This window comes from Condylura cristata, unplaced genomic scaffold, assembly GCF_000260355.1.
Source record: "Condylura cristata isolate star-nosed mole 26May11 unplaced genomic scaffold, ConCri1.0 scaffold00022, whole genome shotgun sequence".
Taxonomy (NCBI): domain Eukaryota; kingdom Metazoa; phylum Chordata; class Mammalia; order Eulipotyphla; family Talpidae; genus Condylura; species Condylura cristata.
Window position 1 is genome coordinate 16,609,741 of NW_004567123.1, and position 13,857 is coordinate 16,623,597.

Consider the following 13,857-nt stretch of genomic DNA (forward strand, 5'->3'; position numbering starts at 1 on the left):
GGCTAAGCAACACATACTGCATGGTTCCATTCTGTGCCCAGGGCTAGAGGTGGGTGGGTGAGAACTGCATGCAAAAGAGACCAAGGATAATGAAAATGATATTTGCCCTGCCCAACATAGCAGCAGCTAGATCCATGGTAGCTATTGATTACAGTGCCACTAAGGAGCTGAAATTTAGTTTAACTTAAATAAATTTAAATTTTAAAAATTTGACTCAGTTACTGAGAAATATTTAAGCATGTTTGGAGAAATTTGGATATGGAAAACTACTTTTTCAACTGTAAATTTTATGAAATTTAAGTACAAATCAAGTACTTTGGTGAAAATTTAGATAAAATGAGATGTAAATATAAACATCAAAGACTTAATGAGAAGACTATAAAATGGCTCATTAATAATTAATTGATAATATGTTGAAGTGATAATCCTTAATATGCTCTGCTAAATGAAATGCATTATTAAAAAATTTTTAACCTTTTTACCATGACTACAAAATGTGAAACTACATTTTATTGACATAGGTGTTAATACATTTCTATTGGACTGTGCTGGTCTATCTCAATGTGGTAAGCAAAGGTTTATCTGTCAAAATAAAAACTGTACACTTAAAAAGGGTATGTTTTAATGTATATACAGTATGCTTCAATAAAGTTGATAAGGACATTAAATTGGATAATGTGCACATGTGGATGCACACAGGCTGTGATAATATAGGTATATAAACAACTATCTTGTTGGTGACTTGTTCTTATCAATAATCAGAAATGTGAAAAAAAAATTCAGTGGTTACAGGCATGCAAAAATTGACTGTTCTTCTTTGTAGTAACCACATTTAATTGTATTAGTTAATTATTATCAGCCTCCCTCACCAGCTATTGAGCTTCTTGAAGGCAGAGATTCTGTCCTGTCCATTTCTGTATAAGGCTAGCACTTAACACACTAAGTCGACATAAACACTTTAGATATAAACGTCACCAGTGTTTTAACAGCTGCAGAACTGCCCCAGATATTTTATTTATAATCTAATTTCCACAAAATCCCTGTAACTTTGGCACCATTACTCCCATTTTTTCAGAGGAAAAAAAAAACCTAAGGGTGAAAACATCCACAAACACCCTGAAGATCAAAGATCACAAAAGTTAGAATAACTCACCAAATCTCTAGAACTAGTAAGTGAAACACCTATGTTCCAAACTCGCATTCACCTCAACATCAAATTCTATTCTCCCATACTATACCAAACTGCCACCTTTCTAAGTACTAGATGAATGGGTAAGTCAAAGTAAAGACTTTGGTATTTAAAGGCAACAGAACCACAGAAATTTTCCTGAACGTCTAGCACCGTAGCTTCACAGCCTTGAATGGGCTCTTCAGTTGGAGCAACCTGGCAGCTCATTAGGTCAGGAAGGCAAATGCGGTAGCAAACAAGAAAAAAAACCCTACTGATCAAATGTTTCGTTTTTGTTTTTTTTTTTCTTTAGAACTGGTAATTCTGAAGAAGAAAAATTCACAGAACAAGAAGCATGAGAAAGAGAAAAAAGGAAATGTTGAATCTGCTAATATAACTAATTAAATGCAAGAGAATTAATTTAACAGTAACTTCAGCATTCAAAAATGTAAGGTTAGGAGATCCTGGAGAGGTACTGTTTCTAGGTCTGTTGGAATGCCTCTTTAATTAGGTTCCCAGAATTCCGGTTTAAATAATCCATAGCTCTGTTTATTTATTCAGCTCCCCACTGCTGCACATTGCCAAACCATATGCTACAGGAATACATCACTTCATATTTGCATTCAGACATCCAAAGGCAGTGGCAACTCAGACCTTTAGGAAGCGAAGGGAAAAGCCCCTGCCTGCAGTGTAGTTTTCAGGTTAGAAGGCCCAGGAAGCCAAATTCATCTCCTTTACATGCTATTTGCCTGAGAAGGTGGGTCACATCAACAAAGAACAGGTAATTAAGAGAGTAAAGGAGGTAACCAAACAAAAAACTTAAGAGGGTAAAGCTAGCAAAAATTAGCTAATTTCAAACGCACATCTCTGCAAAAACAAAAACAAAAACAAAAAACAAAACCCTCCTTTGAAAAGAATTCCACAAAGGAAGACTTTCGATCAATCCTATTTCTAATATGCACTGTGCCTCCAGCCCTATACAAACCTTGAAAGAGAAGATACTTCAGAAACATATATCTTGATAATCTTGAATAGTTTTAAGCACAAACAAGGTCATTGTATAATGTGTTACAGTAATAAAACACTGGCAATAACCTCTGTCAACAATAGAAGAATACAAAGTAAGTATGATTCTCTAAGAGTCCTTATATGCAATTATTGAAAACTCTCATGAAGACGAAGTTACAGCATCAAAAGCAGTATGTCAAGTTAAAAGATACAGTACAGAAAATTAGGTGTGTGGCACGTCAAAAAAATTGTTAAAAACAGTACAGAATAAAAGACTAGAAGGAACATACACCCAAAGTCAGGTTGTGTGACAGAGCTGTTTTTTTAGCTTCTTGGAGGCAGGAATCCTGGCTTCTTCACTTCTATATAAGTCTAGCATTTAACTTAGAGGCCTATGCTTTTACAGCAGTTTTGCATGTCTATATTCTAATATTTAATAGATAAACATATTTATTTAAAATATTATATATTAATATAATTAAATATTTAATATACATAGCAAATTTATAAAAAACAATTTTTCAAAGAAATCATTTAACTGTTTCATTGCATGTTTAAAACAGCAGAGTGACTCAATTTCATAAAAAAAAAAAAAAAAACCAAAACCATAGACTGGAGTCTTCCAACTATGCAAAAGCACTCCAGTGTCTCTCTACATCTGTCCCTTAACGCACACTCTCCCTTCTTCATAATATATTTCTCCAAGGTTATCCATACCTCCCATCAGTTTCTAACTTTAGGATTCTGTGAAATATACTAACAAAAAATCTATCTAAATACTTTAAGGAATTAAAGCATACAAATTAAGATATATAAGGAGTATCACAAAGAAAAGTTCTAAACAATCTCATTTATTTTCATACCCCCTATGCCAACCACAGAACACATGCTTGATTCATTACTAAAAAGTAATGTGCTGTAAATGCATAAATGAAAAACATGAGTGATATATCTGCTGTCAATAACAAAAACATAGGTAAACATATGACAAAGACAGATATATGTGGGCTATAAAGAAAATTAGACTTTCAGAAATCAACATAGGATAAATCCACCAGTTAATGACTGTATTTCCTAAAACCAACATACTAAGGAGCAAAAAGACATTTCTCTTTAATACAGGGATTACATTATCAATTAACACAACTACAGGAGACAAGCAGACCAAAATATACTTCTTATTTATCCACTCTAATATTAGAAAAGACCACACCCAACCCCCCCAAAGACTTTACTGAATCTCTTTCAAGGAAATTCAACAAAATTAAACACCATAGCAAAATGTTCTTGAATCTAGGCTACCAGTGAAGAGGGGCACAACAAGACAGTGAGGAGAGGAGATACACACCTGAGCATGAGATTCATCAGCTGAAGACCCTCACCCTTCAGGAAGCGCTCACGATTGGAACTGAGCATTAGGCAAGAACAGAGCGAATCAAACAGATTCTCCATCATCTCCTGTTCCTCAGCTGTGCTAGGGTTGTGTCTTTTAAACACCTGTCAAGCAAAGACATCAGAAAACATAGAGCCATGAGAGAATGTCTTCTCTTCGGTTAGCACACAATTTCCAAAGTCTGTCACAATGAACAACTAAGCAAACAAAAGTTCACCAAAGAAAATTCTCATCAGTTTCCATTTGAGAGAAACTGGGCTTTCAGATTCAAGTTATTAAATTAATGGCTATGTTTATGCAAAAAAATCAAAGAACTCAACTGACTACTGGGTCCATGAATGACTATTGGTTCCTAGGAGAAAGATTTTTAAAAAACAAGTCTTTGCATGCAGGTGGCCAACAAGCATATGAAAAAATGTTCAACATCACTTGTAATAAGGGAGATGCAAATTAAAACCACAATGAGATACCACCTCACCCCAGTGAGAATGGCACATCTTAAAACAACTAGCTGTCTATTGCAATAGACATAGAATCAACCCAAGTGCCCAAAAATAGATGACTGGATTAAAAAGATGTGGTATATTATGCAATGGAATATTACTCAGCAATCAAAAAGATAAACTCATGCTTTTTGGAGCAAGATGGATGGAGCTGGAAGGGATCATGCTTAGTGAAATAAGCCAGAAAGAAAAAGAAAAATACTGGATGGTTTCACCCATAGCAGCAGCATAAAGGATCAGGGGGTAAAAAGATAATAATAATGAACAATATATATGCAAGAGACATTTTATGGGGGTAGAGTGGGAAATGAAAAAATGGGGGAGGGGAGTGCACGGGACTATGGTGATAGGTAGCCCATGGGGATTGCAAAGAGGTGGAAAAGGCACAAAATGATGTAAAAATAAACTATTTTATATATATAAATGTACCTAGAACTTAAAAAAACAAACAAGTCTTTGCCTGTGAAATATAATGAAGATACAAAAAACTCCATAAAAGACATGTAGAGCTTAGTGAACAAAGGGTTCCTAGGGTTAGGAAACAACTTTGTCAGCTACTCACAAAGTCCTATACTTACCCAATGCAACCCATTTCTTCTTCACATAAGGAAGCATTTCCTAACCATCAGGGCTACTGTGGGGACTGTCCCACATAGCAGCTGTGGCTCTAAGTCAGGGGAAGGGCTTAAACAGGGGAACTGTCTTTGCCAGAGGCATGTGGCATGTTAAGAGGGAAACATTTTAACAGTCCATGCATACCCACAGAGCCCACTACAAAATGATCAATACTCTTGCAGGAACAGGACGAAGCACCTTCTCAGAACTGGAAACAAATTCACATTTCAAAGCTCTGTTTTTTTGGGGCGGAGGCCAAGCCACTCTAGTGCTGGCACCAAGACGGAAGCTGTATGCAAACTGACATCTCAGACACTCCCAACACTCTTGAGATTTTATCCAAATGATCTATTTCCAGTCCTGTTTTTGGAACAGCATAGATGAAATTTGTTTCAAGAAATCTTAACAGCATTTTTAGAATGCCAGCAGAACAACATTTCAACTGGATTTACATTTCTTACAGTGAGCAAATGGCAATTTCCAATTTTTCATATCAGCCTCCAGTAGCACATCCTTCCCTAGCCTCCTCTGTGACCCTATCCCACCGCATCGCAACTTGCACTCTTGAGCTTCTCTGGATCCTAAATGAGTAAGACTCGTTGACAGTGACAGATTAAAAGGAAAGGAAGTGAACAATGCTGGGAGTGGGTCAACTGAACATAATTTGGCATCCTTGGTCCAAGAACATTCACAGGAAGCACACCTCTTCTGGACTGACAAATATCATATCGGAAAACCAAGGAAGTACATACCAGATACACAGTGATACCTGCTCATGACAGCAAATGACAAAGAAAAGGAGGCAAATCATGAACCTCAATGTAATCTCCAACTTGCCAACATACCCCATATGGCTTGCATCACCTGGCTATTCCTTCTCACAGCTTCTAGCTCCACCTCCCATTTAAAGCAGGCCATGTATCTTCATGGCAGACAGGAAGCATAAGAATTACTCACGGATAACTGCTGAAGAAGCACATCGATTCCATCCAGCTCCCCAAGCAATTCCCTGTTTTCTAAAAGAGGAAAAAAATAGAGGAAGAAAAAAAAATGAAGCTAACTGTCAGATTTTACAGCCGTCTAACACTGATACATCAGCAAACAAAATCAATACAGCTTGACAGAGTACAAAAGCTGCACAGAGAGCGAGAGGGAGAGCAAGGGGATGCCAAAGGCAAGAGCGCTTGCTGTCATGATCTGAAACAAGCCTGGCTCCTATCCTAACAGAATATCAATACCGAGAGGGGCCTCACCATCATTGTCCTGCAGCAGTATGGCCAGCACCTCACTACAATAGAGTTTGTTGGCATCGAAAGGCATCTTTGCCTGTGGGGAAATAGGAAAAACGGGAAAAACATTAAGAGGTCTATAATTTTTTTCACAGGTACTAGGATGTAAGTTAGAGAGAAAGGTAGACGCTGGAAATGGAAAAGGCAGGTTAAGGGTTTAAAATGTTCACCTCTACTCTCATGAGACCAGACTCAAGGACTACACTTTGACACCAAAATGGCAAGTGGACACGATGGTGCACAAGCTCCCAAATACCTGAGTAGGGCTCGTCGCCTCCTGGTGGAAGCCTTCCCACTAGAGGACAGGGACTCTTGGGTAGTGTGCGCAGAGTACATGCTGATAGTATGAGCTAGATGAATAATTGAACGGCTTGAACTTTTAAGAACAAAATCCATCCTGGAGCTTAGCTCACAAGTTACAATCATAAAATTAGACTAAATTCACTGATAGGTGATCAAAGACGCTGGAAAGAGTGCAAGTTCTTATTTAGATTAGGTGAATGTACTTATAACAAAGTAGTTCCTTTTGGTTTTTTTTTAATGCTTAAAATTTAATTTGAAATCATAAACCTATCTGCTAGTGTGCCATAATCTGCCTACTATTTAAAAAGGAAACCACATTAAATATGCAGAAATGTGTTAATATTTTAACACCCAAATTACTACCCACAATTCTTTGCTTGCCTCATGCTCTGCTACTTCGAGTTTCAGAGCGGACACACTACTGCAGAGCGTTATCTCTCATGGCTGCGCACACGGCTGCCTCAGTAAGGGGCTCACATATCTCACCCTAACACTGCCCCTGGGCTCATGTGCACAGAGAGCAGCAAGCCTTATCGATGTGTCTTTATTTATTGTACCTTTGTTCCTTCGAATGCAAGCACATGGACAATGGCTGTTCATCAGCAGCGGCCTTGCGACCTAGCCAGGTTTTTGAAATGACAAATAATCCCTGTAGCTGGAAAGGACAGGGGAAGTGTTTATCTCGGAGCTAACACCTCCATCACCTCAGCACTACTTACAGTTGTTTGGACATCGATTCTGTGCGAAAGGGAAGGGTGGCCCCTAACGAAACAACACCCAGCATCTTTTCAGTTTTTTGTGCACAACCTCCTCATCAGACCTAAGTACCTCACAGGGTTTCATGAGGCTGACAAGGTATGACCCTACCTCAGTAAAGGTAGGTAAATTCAAAATGTAATTTGTACTGACTGCCAGGTAAATTCCCCAAGCAAGTTAGAGGCCTCGTTTCAAGTAATTCTGTATTAACGGCCAGAGTTTAAATGCAATCTCTGGTGTGTTCCACTTTAAGAAAAGCAGTTTTAAGAAACCAAGCACACCAGTGGAAAACCAACAGGGGCGGATCTCTATTAGAATCAAACATTTGATGATGAAATTACTTACTCAAATGATTTAAATTACAAATATTCTCATTATTTTTTATATAAATTAAGCTACAACACATTGTGAGCAGTTTTTCCAGGACAGGATTCTTGTTTGAAACAAGATACACTTAACTGAAAAATGCCAAAAGACATCAAGGCACCATAATAATAATTTTGTGTGGTTTTAATGCTTCTTGTCCTTTACCTGATTTTATAGACTACCATCCTCAAGGTAAAACATATACATACATACATACATACATACATATATATATATATATCAACAAATATTTATGGGTACTTGCTACATACAAGAACAAAAACTGAACATGAAAGCAAATAAAGGTGAATTAGACATGAACTTTGCCCATTACTACAACATTTAAAGACTTTACAGTGAATTAAAATTATTTTTATTGGGTCTCCCTGGTGGTCTAGTGGTTAAGTCTCAGCACTAACACCACAGCAACGTGAGTTTGATCCCCGGCCAAGGAGCTGACCCATATGGTGTAGCAGACCTCTCCTGTCTCTCCACTGCTCACTTCAGCAGTGCATTTCAGTAAATCTGTCTGTTTGCTCCCCACTGTGTCTCTGGTGAATCTTCTCACTCCTGCACCTCTGGCCTATATCCCAGTTGTTCTACACAAAAATAAATAACTTTTATCAAGTACTATAGTCATGTTTTAAAAAACAGGATGGGTTGGGGGCAGTTATTCATACATGCATTATCTATGCCACACAAAGTCTGAAGTTCCCAAACTGTGTGCTGAGGGACCTGTGGTACCTCAGGGGCACTGGAGGATATTTTAAATTTCCTAGGAAAACAAAGTAACATTTGACATCTGCAGAATATACAGCAACAATCACTAGCTTGCAGTCCTTTTTTTTTAATGACATCCTCTCTTTGGTTGGGTTTTGGTGGTCAACATGATGAAAGAACTATTGAAAATTACTGTGGAATGGGAATAAAGATGGTGTTCAATATGACTCCAAGGTTTTAGAAGTGCCTTAAAAGGCACATATTATTAAATAATTGTGGGATTTAAAAATGAAATAAAAGTATTTTTTCCTTTTAATTCATACATGTAATTTTTCCCAAAAGACTACTAAATTGTTAGGACAAAAACATGGATTAAATTGTTTGTATCTAATTACTTAATAAAGGGTATTGTTAGGTCCTTTTTTGGCATAGGGATGCTGTGAAATCAAAATTATTGAGAAATTAAGGACACCATAAAATAAGAATGGCCTATCCCTACTACCTAACCAAGGTAACATTTTCTGGGCTCAAGTTTTTCAAGTCTCTGTAAAATGGAATTATCATCTTCTTTGGAAGTTATATGAGAATTTAAAATAGTAATCTGGATATACCTAGTATACAGCAGGAATTACAAGTCTTTCTAATGACTGGAATAAAAAAAATGTTACAACCTGAGCACTCATGGTTAACATCTATGTGATCTTGGTCAAGTTACTTCTCCTCTCTAACCTGACTTCTCTTATGTTAAGTGAAAATAAATAGTATTTTCCCCACATGATAGCTGGATTAAATGAACCAGCACATATATAACAGATGCCCAACAGCTGAGTTCCCCTCTAGTGAGCATTCCTGATTCCCCCAGGAAGCCACAGCTTTCCAATTTGCCCAAAGTAAATTTTTAAAAATCAAAATCATAATGTCATCACTTCCCCCTCTAAAATACAGGTCCTTTGATTGAAAAACTAGTATAAAGGAGTAATCTAACCAGAAAGTAAAAAATGATTAAGCCCCTTAACTCCCCAGCACTGAGCTCCGGAATGCTTCAGAGCCTGAAAGGGTTGCCAGGTGGGAAGCAGTGTGGCCAAAGGGGAGGCTTTGGAGACAGACACTCAAGCAGCTCTCCCAGGCACCCCCAGGTACTGCCCTGGCTGGAGTTTGTAAGGCGTTTCCATTCTCTCCGATTCTCTTTTCATCTGTAAAATGGGGACAGCAGCATCCACCTGGAGGGATGTTTGTGAGTGTCAGAAAGAAGGCACATAAAGAATCTAGAATAGCACTTCCCACAGAGTGATCAGTCAATACATGACACTGATACTGAGTGGAGAAGATTTAGTGGTAATAGTGGTGATGCTGATGTCAACAACAAACACTTCAGTCTGGTGGAGAGAAATGAAAGAAACTATGGCCACGGTGGCACGGAAGGAAACTAATCATCTTTCATTCAAAGACTTTTAGTTCAAAGACAAGTCACCAAGGAAGCTTTAGTTCTGCTTAGTTCTCAACCAGTGATGACTGCCCGCAAGCTCACAAAATAAAAGACCACCAACTTACAAGGACATTTAGTCAAAATCAGGAGAAAGAAGAATTCATTCAGCGGATGTGGTCTCTTGGATTTTGCAAAGTTAGCTGATGGAACTTGGAGCTTTTGGGGCTGGCTCACTTTCATCCAGGAGCCTGACAATCCTAAATCCTTCCTGTGTCACAGTAATTATGGAGTCAAACATAGGTTTCTATTCAGCATGTACTAGCCTTGAATAAAATGAAACTGCACGTTTTAGGAAGCTGCAGCTTTTTTTTTTTGAAAGCACAAAACAATTATGCTACCACCTGCAGTCACAAGCTGCAGGTTATTTCTGCAACTCACCTCTGCTACCTGGAACACACAGGACAGATTCAGACATCTCCAGCCCTGTACAACTGCCAAAGCACACTGTGTTCTGCAAAATTCCAACTCCTGGCCATGAGGTCAATCAGTACACATGTAGGGTAACACCACTAATGCTCAATGTATCAGCTCAAATGCCGAATGGTGCAACTGTTTTTGAAATGTTAATTTAATCGGAAAATAAAAAGACATCTTAATTTTGTTACAGTAGTACACAATATTGCATTAAATTTGTATTCCCCATGAAAGAAAAGAACTGTGAAGTACTGTACCTCACACTATTGCTATCTCCTCACCTTCTAATTCATTTACTGCAATCATTTGCAATGGGTTTCGTTCTTATTACCAAGAATCTGTGAGGTTTCATTTAGTGGATGAAGAAATCCCTGAGAATTTCTATAGACTGCAAGGCTATCAGTACAAAAAGGAAACTCAGCAACGTGTCACTCACTCAAGAATTACTCAAAGACTACTGATGATATGGGATGATGAGTTAAATAGCAAGGCCTTAGCAAGCAATGCCAAGAGGAAGTATTCTAGGAAGGTGGCCCTCAGACCTCAGCCCACATCAGAACCACTTGAAGGCCCGCACAACACACGATGTTCCACCCCAGTTGGACAGGTTGTGTGGCACTGAGGTAGATTTAAGAATCTGCATTTCTAACAAGTTTTCAGGTGAGTCTGAAGCTACTGGTAGGAAACCACAACTTGAGTAAGTGGAGCATGATGCAAAAGTGAGGGAGACCCAGTCCTTGCTTTAAAGGAGTGTACGGATATTTGGAGAAAGACAATGAGCACACATAATAATATAAAAATTTGTCAGGTGAAGAAAAAAGGTGCTCCCTGAGGAGCATCCAGTCATGGATACATGACAGAACCTGAACTTGCTCATTCCCACAGAAAAGCTTGAGGAAAAAAGGAAGTGGCTGACATTCAGAAAAGAGGGCAAAGTGGCCTGAGGGCAAAATAGTGCTCGAAGGTTTGGAGGTTTGGGTTTTAGTTCTTGTTCCATCTCTAGCTGTATGAATCTGGGTAAGGCATTTATCTTTATAGGTCTTGATTAATTTTTCCTTTTATCTGTAGTAGAACTTCCAAATTTTCTTTCATTTCTAAAAATGGAGGCTACGTGGAAAAGTGGGAATTTAAGCTGGCTACCGAAGGCGGGGAGGCGCAACAACAAAGAGGTCAGAACAACACTGACCTTTGCAGAGCAAGGGACAGCTGGAAGAGATGTCTGAAGAGCAAAAAGACCAATGTTTCCGATATGGAAATGAAAGATCAGACGGGGCCAGTTATGAGGCCTTAACGAGCCAGCAGAGAAAGTGGGAGCTGATGCAGATGGTGTAGCATCACTGAGCTGGGGTGGTCGCGGGGATGGCATACTGAAAATGGAGTTCCACATCAGTCTGGGAGAAGCATGGAATAAAAACGGGCTAACCAAAAAGTCTGCATCTCTGGAGACCAGTGATCTTAGTGAGGTAAAGCAGAATTGCAGGTGAAACTTTTCTAAATTATACCAAAGACTGAAACAGTAGGTCTGGGAATCTGTAATTTTAGTTCCTCTGGTGCCTTGGTGGTAGATATGGTGTGGTAACACTGGAGGAAGAGTGTAAATCATATACAATGCTGTAAAATGTTTTTTATTGTTATTGCAATAAAAAACAAAAAGGAAATTAGTACAACTGATTATATATGTATGTAAAAATTAAAACATTTTTAAATAGCCGTTAATACCTCTGAAAACAATATAAACATGTTGCAAATACAAATTCACGGGATACAGAACCATAAAACTAAGAGTTCCTCTTTGCTGGTTCCTTCTAGTTCTACGTCACAGAGGAAGTTATCGGTGATTTTATCTAACCTTCCAGAAATTTTCTTGTGAATATGTGAGTGAAAGTGTGTGTTTCATAAACTGAATTATACAATACTTTTAAGTTTTTCACTGAACTAAATGCTGCCTATTATTCCATTTTACAAATATACCAGAATTAATCAAATCTATGTTTGTAAATAGTTTTTCATTGTTAAAACAGTGCCTCAGTGGATCTCCTCATGTATACACCCTCTTTTCCACTTGCACTCTTATGTCATTTTATTGGTAGGAAAAATCCCTAGAAGTAAAATCCAAAGGTTAAAGGGTAATATGTACATTAATATTTTTGGCAGACATTGCAAAATTGCCTTTTGTAAAAGCTGTCCCACTGATTTTAGCATGTTCCTCCTAGCAGCACCGGGTATCACCAAACTTAATGATTTTGTTAATCTGATAATTGAAGATTACTATTTTATTAGTTTAAAATTTCCTGGTAGCCTTAGTTCTACAGTCAGATTTATAGTTTTTTTTTTTTTTTCGTTTTATCTAACCCTTTGTTTGGTTTCTTTATATTCTATATATAAGTGACACAGACAGTATTTGTCTTTCTCCTTCTGAGTTATCTCACTTAGCATAATCTCCTCCAGATAATCCCTTTCAGTTCCATCCATGTTGATGCAAAAGTCAAGAGTTTACCTTTTTATTTATTCATTTTTTCAGTCAAGGAGTACAGTCTTTTATTTTAAAACAAGAGAAGCAGGTAAAGAAGCAAGAGGTACCAAAGAATCCCAAACTAGATGATACAGCCCAGAGATAACAGTCTGATGTGGGGTATCTGTGATCCCACATCAGACAAACTCAGTGCAGTAACAATGAAGTACAGTCTCAAAGCCAAACTTACCTTCAGCCTCTTCAAAAGCCACTGCAAAAGGCCCTGCTGGGCAGCTTCTGTACACATCTCTGGCCGGAACTCTGCCATGTTTTCCACAATTGCTGAAGGGAGACAGACACCCGTCATTTGGGAGGGCAGCTATGTTCCATCCGCAGCAAGTTCACTTAGCATGACAGGCATTTCATTCTCCTACCCGTTTCCCTGTATTCCTCCTAGCCAGATGCTGTTCATTTTTAGATCAACCAGGGGGGTAGTGGGTTTTTCCCCCCCCTTTAAGTTATGATACAAATAAACTCAAGATGCATTTTACAAAAGAAATAATAGGTTCTCTATACCAACAGGGAAGGCCTCTAAAACAGAACACACAGAGGGGAGATAAATGCCTGTGGACACCCTCTGTCTTCATTGTACTAGAGTACCAGAGATCTATGCCGCAAGAGACAGGGCCATGCAGAAGCCTTGGGGGAAAAAAAAATCAAGGGATGATAAATTCATCTCTTCTTTTCCTCATTCATTCATTCACTTCTGGTTTTCTTCCCTGCTTACAAGGTAAGCAAATGTGATCTGAATTGAACAAAATGACATGCAAATGGAAAAGGCCATGATGGCAGAGGTAACTGTCAGGTGTTCAGAAACAAAAATAATTGGCCATACTACCGCCTACGACAGCATGCTGCTTCACTGAAATTTTAAAAATTAAGAGGCAAAAAAGGGGAACATTAAAAAAAAAAAAAAGTCCCTAGAGTCCCAGGCACATCCAGTGTTTTCATTTCCTTCCGGGCCACTTCCACTCCCATCCCAGGTGTTACCCCCAAAGCAGAGGGGTTTGTTTCTAAGCACAGAAGAAAGGGCTAAAGAAAGCACCACATCTCCTAACTTCTCCCTCACCCCTTGCCCACATCAGCCTCACCCATGCCAAGTTAAACAATGACAGGGCAACCCCTCTGAGACTGGAACACAAAGCCACGGGAGCCGAGCAGCAACAAGATCCTGAGAGGCGAAGGTCATTACACTACCCTAACTTACTCTCACATTTTCTAAGCAAACCCATTCATTCATTTTATTTCTACGACCTTATCTTCTGCTTACACTGTAGAAGGCATCCCGTTGCCTGATAAATTAAATTGCAAACATCGTGCTATG

The 13,857-nt window shown here is 38.5% G+C and overlaps 1 protein-coding gene across 1 annotated transcript in view; it reads right to left on the reverse strand.

Moving 5' to 3' along the window:
- The window catches only part of CTNNBL1 (catenin, beta like 1), a 141,094-nt gene that overhangs the window by 69,964 nt on the left and 57,273 nt on the right, over window positions 1-13,857 (reverse strand). The window contains exons 7-10 of the mRNA XM_004687201.2: window positions 12,724-12,815; window positions 5,941-6,013; window positions 5,645-5,703; window positions 3,525-3,673 (exon numbers count right to left, since the gene is read on the reverse strand). Of these exons, the coding sequence (XP_004687258.1) occupies window positions 3,525-3,673; window positions 5,645-5,703; window positions 5,941-6,013; window positions 12,724-12,815 (373 nt within the window). The remainder of the gene's footprint in view (window positions 1-3,524; window positions 3,674-5,644; window positions 5,704-5,940; window positions 6,014-12,723; window positions 12,816-13,857) is intronic.